A 10110-nucleotide genomic window follows, 5' to 3' on the forward strand; every position below is an offset into this window, starting at 1 on the left:
TGCTAACCCTCCTTGAGATCTTCATTTTTATGTTTCCACTCCTGATCTAACTGTCCTTTTAGTTTGCTTTTTGTTTTAGGTGTGGTTGTTAATAACTGTGAGTTTGTTGTCCTTTCACTGTTCATGTTTTTTTTACCTTCTTTTTCTTAGATAAGTCCCTTTAACATTTCATATAATAAGGGCTTGGTGATGATGAACTCCTTGAATTTGATCTTATTTGAGAAGCCCTTTATCTGTCCTTCCATTCTAAATGAAAATTTTGCTGGATAGAGCAATCTTGGTTGTAGGTCTTTGGATTTCATGACTTGGAACACCTTTTTCCAGCCCCTTCTTGCCTGTAAGGTCTCTTTTGAGAAATCCACTGACAGTCTGATGGGAACTCCTTTGTAGGTGACTGTCCCCTTATCTCTTGCTGCTTCTAGGATTCTCTCCTTCATTTTAATTTTGGCTAATGTAATTATGATGTGCCTTGGTGTGTTCCTTCTTGGGTCCAACTTCTTTGCTACTCTCTGAGTTTCCTGGATTTCCTGGAAGTCTATTTCCTTTGCCAGATTGGGGAAATTCTCCTTTATTATTTGTTCAAATAAGTTTTCCACTGGTGGCTGTGCCTTTCCCCCTTCTGGTACCCCTATAATTCGGATGTTGGAGTGTTTAAAGATGTCCTGGAGATTCCTAAGACTCTCCTCATTTCTTTGAATTCTTGCTTCTTGACTCTTTTCTGTTTGGCCATTATTTGCTTTCTTCTGGTCCACTCCATTGATTTGAGTCCCAGTTTCCTTTTCAACACTATTGGTTTCCTGTGCAACTCCATTCATTTCAATTAGTTTCGCCTTCATATATTTGTCTAATTTGTGGCTATAATCAACCAGTTCTGTAAAGATCCTGATCACCAGTGTTTTAAACTGTGCGTCTGAGAGTTTTGCTATTTCTTCATCACTTAGATTTATAGGCTCTCGGGCTTTGAGACCTTCTTGAGCCATTTTTGGTCTGTTTGTGCCCTTTAAGTGTGAGGAGCGGAGCCTTGGACTCCCAGGTCGCTGGGTTGTGACGCTTATGTGGGGCGTGGTCCGAGCGGGGAAATGGCGACCCCCCTCTGCTGTTTCGCGCCTGCGGGGTGAGGAGCAGAGCCTTAGAATGTTCACCAGGGCCAGGCCACTCAGGGTCGCTGGGTTATGACGCTGTATGTGGAGGTGGGGTCAGAGCAGGGAAATGGCAGCGCCCTCCCTGCCGCTTGCTGTGGGGACCCGCTGGGTTCCGGTCCAATCGCCCACTCCCTCGCTTTTCTATCCGCGCACAAATGCGCGACCACAGTCAACCCGCAGCCCTGCTCCCTCGCTGTTTCCCCTGCGGTCGCTCACTAGGTCCAACCCTGCGCCTGGATTCGGCGCGCCTGGATTCTGCGCGCCTGAGTTTGTCCGACAGAGTTTTCCTGTGCAACCCTGCTCCACCAGCTGCTGGTTTCGCCCCCTACTGGTCAGGCTGAAGAATTTGTTGTTAACAGACTTCCGAAAAGTTCAATTGTTTGTGTTCTGGCTGTGTTTTCTATTGCTAATATTTAGTTGTCTCTAAACTTGGTTGTGTGAGAAGGCACGGCATATCCACCTATGCTTCCATCTTGGCGGAAGTCTATCTCCAGCAAAGCTTTCATTTAGAATGGAAGGACAGATGAAGTGCTTCTCAGATAAGATCAAATTCAAGGAGTTTATCATCACCAAGCCCTTATTATATGAAATGTTAAAGGGACTTATCTAAGAAAAAGAAGATAAAAAAGATGAACAGTGAAAGGACAGCAAACTCACAGTTATTAACAACCACACCTAAAACAAAAGCAAACTAAGAGGACAGCTAGATCAGGAGCAGAACCATAGAAATGAAGATCACATGGAGGGTTAGCAACAGGGGAGTGGGAGGAGAAGGGGGGAGAAGGTACAGAAAATAAGTAGCATAGACAGTAGGTAGAAAATAGATAGGGGGAGGGCAAGAATAGCATGGGAAATATAGAATCTGAAGAACTTGAGACACATGGTCATAAACAAAAGGGGGGAATAGTGGGGGTGGCGTGCAGGGTGGAGGGGAATGAAGGGGGGAATAGAACAACTGTAATGGCATAATCAATAAAATAAAAAAAGAAAAAAAAAGAAAGATGGATCAGCTACCTCTCACTATGCCCACAACCAGAGTCCTGGCTCACAACCCCGGCATGGGCCCTGACCAGAAATTGAATCAACAGCCTTCTGGTTCACAGGCCAGCATTCAAGACACTGAGCCACATCAGCCAGGACTGAAATGTATCCGTTAAGAGCATCTGCTTCCTTGTCTGTAAAACGAAGATAATAATAGTCTCCTAGCTGAATTTTTAAGGGGATTGGAGATATATGTCAAGAGTTACCTGGCATATATTAGGCACCACACCTTTCTGAAATCATAGCATTTCCTCAGTCCCGGGGGCAGCAGCTTCACTTACACAGTCCTTTGGAATCCAGTGGGCTTTGCCCACAATCGTTGGCCACTGCAGGCTATGGACTCAAGTGGCTACCGCTCACTTGTGATTTGTAAGCTTTACAAGTGTTTTCTTTTACTGGCAATTTATATCCATTAAAAAAAAATTATCTCTTCCCTCTAGTGAACCAGCAACATTTCAGAAATACCACCAAGTAAGTTTGCTTGCAAGATTTAATCAAGATCTGGAGAAAGTGGCAGCCATTTCCTTGGTCTTCTCTACAGGATCTATAATAGGCCCGACGTACAAGCTCAGGATTCTCCGAATGAAGTTAAGGTCACTTGCCCATCCAGACAGGTGAGCCATAGATAGATGGGCTAGAGTTGACAAGCTCCTGCTTTCCAAAAATGCTGTTGATTCTGGTTCAGTCTGCTCGGTCTAATGCTATAATTTGACTTCATCAATCAAAATGAAGGAAATGAGGGGTTTTCTAAGAATAGACCTTTTTAAAAAAGTATATTTTATTAATTATGCTATTACAGTTGTCCCCTTTTCTCTTTCCTTTGTCCTCCTCCACCCAAGGCCCCCATTCCATCCAGCATCCCCCATCCTAGTTCATGTCTGTGGGTCATACATATAAGTTCTTTGGCTTCTCCATCTCTTATACTGTTCTTAACCTCCCCCTGTCTATTTTGTACCTACCAATTATGTTACCTATTCCCCCATGTTCCCGCTCCCATGGTCTACTAATCATCCTCCATGTAATCTCCATTTCTGTGATTCTGTTTCTGTTCCAGTTGTTTGCTTATTGTTGTTTTTGTTTTTTAGGTTCAGTTGTTGATAGTTGTGAGATTGTTGTCATTTTACTGTTCATAGTTTTGATCTTTTTTTCTCAGATAAATCCTTTTAACATTTCATATAATAAGGGGTTGGTGATGATGAACTCCTTTAACTTTACTGTATCTGGGGAGCACTTTATCTGCCCTTCCATTCTAAATGAGAGCTTTTCTGGATAGAATAATCTTGGATGTAGGTCCTTGCTTTTCATGACTTTGAATACCTCTTGCCAGCCCCTTCTTGCATGTAAGGTTTCTTTTGAGAAAAATCAGCTGATAGTTTGATGGGAACTCCTTTGTAGGTAATGCTTTGCTTTTCTCTTGCTGCTTTTATGATTCTCTCCTTCTCTTTAATCTTGGGTAATGTTATTATGGTGTGCTTTGGTGTGTTCCTCCTTGGGTCCAACTTCTTTGGGACTCTCTGTGCTTCCTAGACTTGCATATCTATTTCCTTCACCAGAATGGGGAATTTTTCTTTCATTATTTGTTCAAATAAGTTTTCAGTTTCTTGCTTTTCCTCTTCTCCTTCTGGCACCCCTATGATTCAGATATTGGAACATTTAAAGTTGTCTCAGAGGTTCCTAAGGCTCTACTCATTTTAAAAAAATTCTTGTTTTTTCATTCTGTTCTGGTTGAGTGTTTATTTCTAACTTTTGTTCCAAATCGTTGATTTGAGTCCCAGTTTCTTTCCTTTCGCTGTTGGTTCCCTGTATATTTTTCTTTATGTCACTTTGCATAACCTTCACTCCTTTCTTTATTTTGTGTCTGTACTCAACCATTTCTGTGAGCATCCTGATTATTGGTGTTTTCAATTCTGTATTCAATAGGTTGGCTATCTCTTAATCACTTAGTTCTTTTTCTGAGGTTTTGATCTGTTCTTTCATCTGGGCCATATGTCTTTGTCTTGGTACACCTGTTACATTATAAGGGGTGGAGCCTTAAGTATTTGCCAGTGTAGGGCAACTGACTTCTCTGAGTTGTGGCACTGTATGTGGGGAAGGGGTCTGAGAGGGAACAATGCCACTTACTCAGCTCTCGCCCCGCTTTCAGTCACTTCCTCCACTTCCCACGAGTGAATTGTGCCCTTTCAGGTGCTGCCCTGGTGCTGATTACCAGGTGGGTGGGCTTGTGCACATTGCAGGACCCCGTGGACCCCTCCCACAGAATCTGAAACCCCCACAGGTTTTTACAGCCAGAGATTCTGAGGTTTTATTTTCCCACCCTGGAACTCTGGGTTGCATGGTCTGTCTTGCTCCCCTGTTGTTTCTCCCAGTTTATCTGCATGCGGATATGGGATTCCCCAGTTTGCCAGCTGCCACCTTGCTGTGTATCCTCTCTGCCCTGGCTGCCCATCTCCACCGCTCCAAGTCTGGATGAATCTTTCTTCTTTAATTCTTTGGTTGTCAGACTTCATACAGTTTTACTTTCTGGCAGCTCTGGTTAGTTTTGGTTTTTAAATTTATTGTTATCCTTCTTTGGTTGGGCAAGGAAGCAAAGTGTATCTATCTACCTATGCCTCCATCTTAGCTGGAAGCCCTAGAGTTATTCCAAGAATAGACTTGATAAAAACAAGTAGTCTAGTAATCCAAGAGAATTTTACTGTTACATTCTTAAGGATAAATGAGCTGATAATCTAAGGAAATAATGTTGTTATATGTTTAGAGTTATGCAGTTCCTCCCTGACCACCCTAACCACCCTAACCACACTGTTTTGCAAGCTGATAATTTGTTGTGAAAAAGAAAACCTCATATAATTTGGCAAATTGATAAAACAGGGGCTTGTCCAGAAAAATTGGAACATTGTCTTCTATTGATATGATATGAAAATATCGTATCAATGTTAACTTTGATAATTGCACCAAGAATATGGTTGTTCTTAGGAAATACACACTAAAGAATTAAATGGACAATACAAAAATGTTAAAAAAAAGAATTAAGTGGTAAATGACCTGTTCTCAGTTGGTTCAAAACAGTAAACAACTGTGTGTGTGTGTGTGTGTGTGTGTGTGTAGAGAGACAGCAACAAAGGAGAGGAGACAGGCCGTGATGGTACGTTTGCTCTGTTACTAATGCCACCCATGGCCCTGCTATCCAGTCCGCAGATGGAGCGGGTCAGGAAGCGATGTGGACAGTCTGTACTATATAAATTCCTTTTTCCTGGAGGTTTAGACTACCCTGAAACATTTAATAATACAAGTTTCTCCCAAGAGAAGAAGAGTCATTACATCTTAAAATGATAGGACTTCTTAATACTTTTTTTCCATGATTACCAAAGGAATATGTTTTCATTTAAAAATTTTGGAAAGTACAAAAAGTGTTAGGAAACAGAGAAACATCCCACATAATGTCCTTATTCAGAGGTGACCACTGTTAATATTTTTGGTTATTTCTTTCTAATCTGCTTTCTATTACTGTTTTTAAACATAGTTGAAGTCATGTGTCAAATACAATGTTACATCCTGCTTTCTTCTTGTTGTTGATGTTATTTGCTTATTTACCAGAAGCACTTTCCTATAACATTAGAAGTAATTGCTAACTCATTTGATATGCTAAGGATGTAATACAATTTATTTTGCTAGACGAGGGTGTTTGTATTATTGTATTGACAAGAATACGTTACCCTCTTCTCACAGGCCCCAGCTGTGTCGATACGATCTTGTCCTGACGGAAAACACCGAAACAGTGTTCCGGCCGATTCTTTGCCCAAAGTTGCAGATGTAAATGTTGTCAGGACCCGTGAGCGCCAGTAACATCAAGAAAGCTATGGCAGGCTTTTTAAAAGCTTCAGTGCATCTTTTCCTCAAGGCACAAAAAGTATGAAGAAACTAGGGATTTTTCCAGTAGTGTCCTATGGATGTCACATTGCAAAATGTCACACAGCTTTGGATTACAGAGCGGTCCTGGGAAGGGATCCCTCACGTAAGTAGGGCAAGTTAGAAATAGCCAGGCTCCAGGCAGCCCAGCGCCTTGTCTGGCTGCATCCTGGGGCCTCGTTTGTTCCGCCTTGTGATTCTGCTGCCTCTCACTTGGGCAGTTCAGCCCGACAAGCATCTCAAAGGGAAGGACTGGCTGGAGACCTCACTTCGGACTCGACTCCACTTTCCCTATGCCAATTCCTCTGGGACTCCACACGTGGAAGGAAATGGAGACTGACCTACCTCACAGGGCTGTGCGTGGGTCTGGGCGGCAAGTGTGTGAAGGGTTCTTTGAAACCCCATGGGTGCCACATCCATGAGTGGTTTAATAAATGTGAATGTGCTTTTATTTATTTTGATATGGCATATCTAATATGCAATAAGAGAACTACTCTTTATCAACACCAGCTTCTTTCTTGGGCTGTGTGCTCTGGGAAGGCAAGAAAGCCACACCCCTGGCTTCTGACCTTCTCTAAATTGGGAAAAATGTTTATTTTTCCTTATTACTAATGTGACCTATAATCATTAAAGGAAATTTAGAAAATGCAAAATAAATGTATGCTGCACACAATCGCACCTGTTAGGAGTAATTAATATTAACCTTTTGGAATAACGCTAAACAACTTGTGTTGCTAACATGTGAATTCAAAGCATAAACCGGTTTTTTCCTGGGGCACTGGAAGCCTCCAGTCTGAGGAATTCTTAGGCTTCCCTGAACTGTGTGTGATCCATGGATCTGGAATGACTACAGCAGCCAAGCCAAGAGGCCCACATGGCTGAGAACGGAGAGGCCAGAACCAGGGAAGGGCCATCCGTGGGGCCAGATGCCCAGCACGGGGACAGAGACAAAGGGGTGAGCCTCCCGTGTTCCACAGCCATGGCCACTGCAGGGAGTTCTGGGATTCCTGAGTGTCACAGTCCTGGTGACTTCCTCATCCAAGTGATTGTCCTACTGCTTTCTGTAAGAACAGCCCTTGTTTTAAAGAAATGGACTCTATTCCATAAATTATAGAATCTTGTGGATATATTTCTGTGTAGAACATTTTTATATATGTAATACAGAATCTTTCACTTAAGTGAGGGATGCCTGCGGTGAATGACTGAACTCTGAAAGAAATGTCTCAGCGATGGTCCTGCCCACCTGGACATTTTGTCACCCCTCCTCCTCCTTCCCACTTTTCCTCAACCATTGTGGATGGAGCAATAAATATGCTATGGGCCTGGATTTGTTTCAGAGTTTCATTTGTTCTTCATTTTGTGGCTTAGCACAGTCACTTCTTCATCCTTGTTCCCTTGCCTTGTAGACGACAGGTCAAAACAATAGCAAGAAATTGTCAGGAATAGCATTTCTATCGTGTATAAGTTCCTCGGGCCAGCGAGTCTCCCTCAGCTTCAGCTGGTGTCTCCCAGCTTGGTGCCTTGCCCACTGAGGATCGGGTGGATGGATGAGTGAGTGGGTAAATGAGTAGAGGAGGGGGGGAGTTTGCTCACTGGAATGGAGATGAATTTCAGTGAGTTTCATGTAACAGTCCTAGGTGTGACCACTCTTCTCAGAATCTTTCTCCCAAGGTCCCTGGAACTTTGGACTCTGTCTCTTGTTATCCTTACCCCTCTCCTCCTTTCTCTTGGCCAGTGTATCTTTCAGAATCCCAACCTCAAGCTACCCTCTTCCTGACTATAATCACCAATTATCTTCTACTTCGTGTGGATCTTAGCTCAGTTGTCACATCTTTAGGGGAAGTCTGCTCAGACCTTTCTCAGCCGGCACAATGGACTTCCCCCATGTAACACTTTTAAGTTGTATTTTTGTGCATTATTTGTTCACTATCTACTCTTTTTCGCTAGATCGCTCTGCAAGGCAGGAGCTGTGTGCCAGAGTGGTGCCTGCACTTGGGACACAGTGATTAAATGAACACTCTCCATTATCTCGTGAGCCTGTGGACCAAGTTCAGTTGTAAGTCAAGGCCTCCTCTCCCGCAGCCAGCGGGCACGTCCCTGGAGGTGCCCACCAGTCTCTTCCTTTGACTTCTCCCTCAGGCACCTTTGTTATTATTGTCTTCATTATCTCTGGAGCCTCTTAGCCTACTTCCCAGGCTCCCTGAGAAAAAGAGAGATTGGCTTGCTTTCCCACTCCTCTTTGAACCTTCCAAAGGTTCCCAACGCCATTCTTGAGCATTCCTACAAGCCTGAAGCCTGGGAGATTTTGCTCTCCCCCTTTTTAGTGCCTTGCCAAAACCTTCCAGGGCCTTCAGCATTCTCAGATGACTCTGAGGCTGTGGTTCAAAGATGGCCTTGCTTGTTTTCCCAATGCCCTTCCACCACCTTCTTTTCCACCAACTTTGTATGTGCATCCGTTACCGTCTTTATTATGCTGTGATGTATATGTTTCTGTGTCTGTGCCCCCTCCAGGACTGTGAGTGTCCCAAGAGCAGCAGCTATTCATTTCTTGGCTGCTGCAGCACCTAACACCAGGTCAGGCACAAGGCGGGTGCTCATTAAATGTTTGTTGAACAGAACGGACTGGACTCAACTTTAGGACTTGAAGGAGGTCCCAACTACTGTGATTTAGACATTAACACACAACCATTTGGCCCCAAACCCTAAACTTAGAAGCGCCCACCTTTGGACTCCTGCCCTGTACTCTCAGTCCTGCAAAAGCCTATCTTGGCCAAGGAAATCTGGGATGCTAGTGACAGAAATCTGCCCGTACTAACCCAAATTTTATTAAAGAGGTTACTTGTAGAAACTAGGAAGAGCTGAACCATCAGACTCAGCAAGGGCAGGGATTGGGGCAGCCCGTAGCCTTCAGCAGCAGGAGTTCATGGGCCTTTATTAACCCTAGTGCTCTGCCATGAGTCTCTCTGACTCAGCTCAGCTCTCACCCCAGGGCAGCTAGACCATTGGGGTCCTTGAGACCATGGGGTCCTCAGCCACTCGTTAGGTGGCCTGATCCCAAAGTTCAGGGAGAGGAACCAGTCACTGGAACCTCTTGGGGAAGGTGGTCCTTCCTGTTCTCAGCAGTTATTGGTTGGAGTGGCGTGGGGAAGCAAAATCATGTCCTCAGAGCTGCTCCTTTCAGTTGCTCTGTGCAGAGCTGATTAAGCCAGAAAAGGAGGTTGCTACTGACAAACAGCCATGATAAGTGCCTGGCTAATTCACTCTCACTGGAACCTCTTGCCTTTTCTTGCCTTGTACTTCCCTGAGCCATCCTGCTTCCCAGTCCAGCATGTGTCCCTCATTGAGGGTGAAACTGTCCTTTGCCAGGCTGCCTAGGCATGTACTGTAAACAAATGGCCTTGATGGAGGCTGGTGCAGCCTGAAGGCGGTGCACTGGCTGGTTAGAGTTAGCTCTTCAGGTGTTGGATTGGGGACCAGGAGAAATGGGGAGACTGAGGTTGGAGTGGGGAGCTCAGTCCAGGGCTTCCTTCCCAATCAGACAAGTTGGGCAGGAGGAACCAGAACAGGAGTTGCAGTGAGGGGTGGTAAGTCAGGGACAGCAAGCAGAGGCTTGGGTAGTGAGCCTGTAGGGAAATTTGCATTTCCCCAATAGCTCTGTCACAGGTTCTTTACCACCTCCTGTTGGCTGAATCCCACAACCTTTGTTCAGGTCTCCTTGCTGGATTTTTCCATGGGCTCTGACACTGAGCACTGGTCCTTTTCCTCATAGTCTTGCTTGGGCTCTGAGGGCACCTCTCCTGCCCACTTCCATTTCTCATCCAACATCCTCGAATGAACCACCTGGTTCTCTTTCACTGGTTCCACTATTTACTGACCTGGCTTCTGACCTCAGTCTTCTCTCACAAAGGTACAGGAGGGCAAGAGACTAGATGCTCTGTTTGCTGGTGTTTGACCTCTGCTGATTTCAGTCTTCCTAAGCTCCCATTTCCTAGACTGTAAAGTGGGGGCTATTAAGAGTCCT

At 44.5% G+C, this 10110-nt stretch overlaps 1 protein-coding gene across 3 annotated transcripts in view; it reads left to right on the top strand.

Annotated features, from left to right (window-relative positions):
* LIPH (lipase H) overlaps nt 1-7406 on the top strand; it is a 50952-nt gene extending 43546 nt beyond the window's left edge. For 2 of the 3 annotated variants that reach the window (XM_037131298.2, XM_037131299.2), the window contains 2 exons: nt 2624-2797; nt 5910-7406. In XM_037131298.2, coding sequence (XP_036987193.2) covers nt 2624-2797; nt 5910-5997 — 262 coding nt within the window. In that variant the 3' untranslated portion in view covers nt 5998-7406. The remainder of the gene's footprint in view (nt 1-2623; nt 2798-5909) is intronic. The other variant, XM_037131300.2, reaches the window with a different exon arrangement.
* Nucleotides 7407-10110: the final 2704 nt, after the last annotated feature.

Source organism: Artibeus jamaicensis, unplaced genomic scaffold, assembly GCF_021234435.1.
Source record: "Artibeus jamaicensis isolate MK-2021 breed Jamaican fruit bat unplaced genomic scaffold, CSHL_Jam_final scaffold_474, whole genome shotgun sequence".
In the NCBI taxonomy this organism is placed as follows: Eukaryota; Metazoa; Chordata; class Mammalia; order Chiroptera; family Phyllostomidae; genus Artibeus; species Artibeus jamaicensis.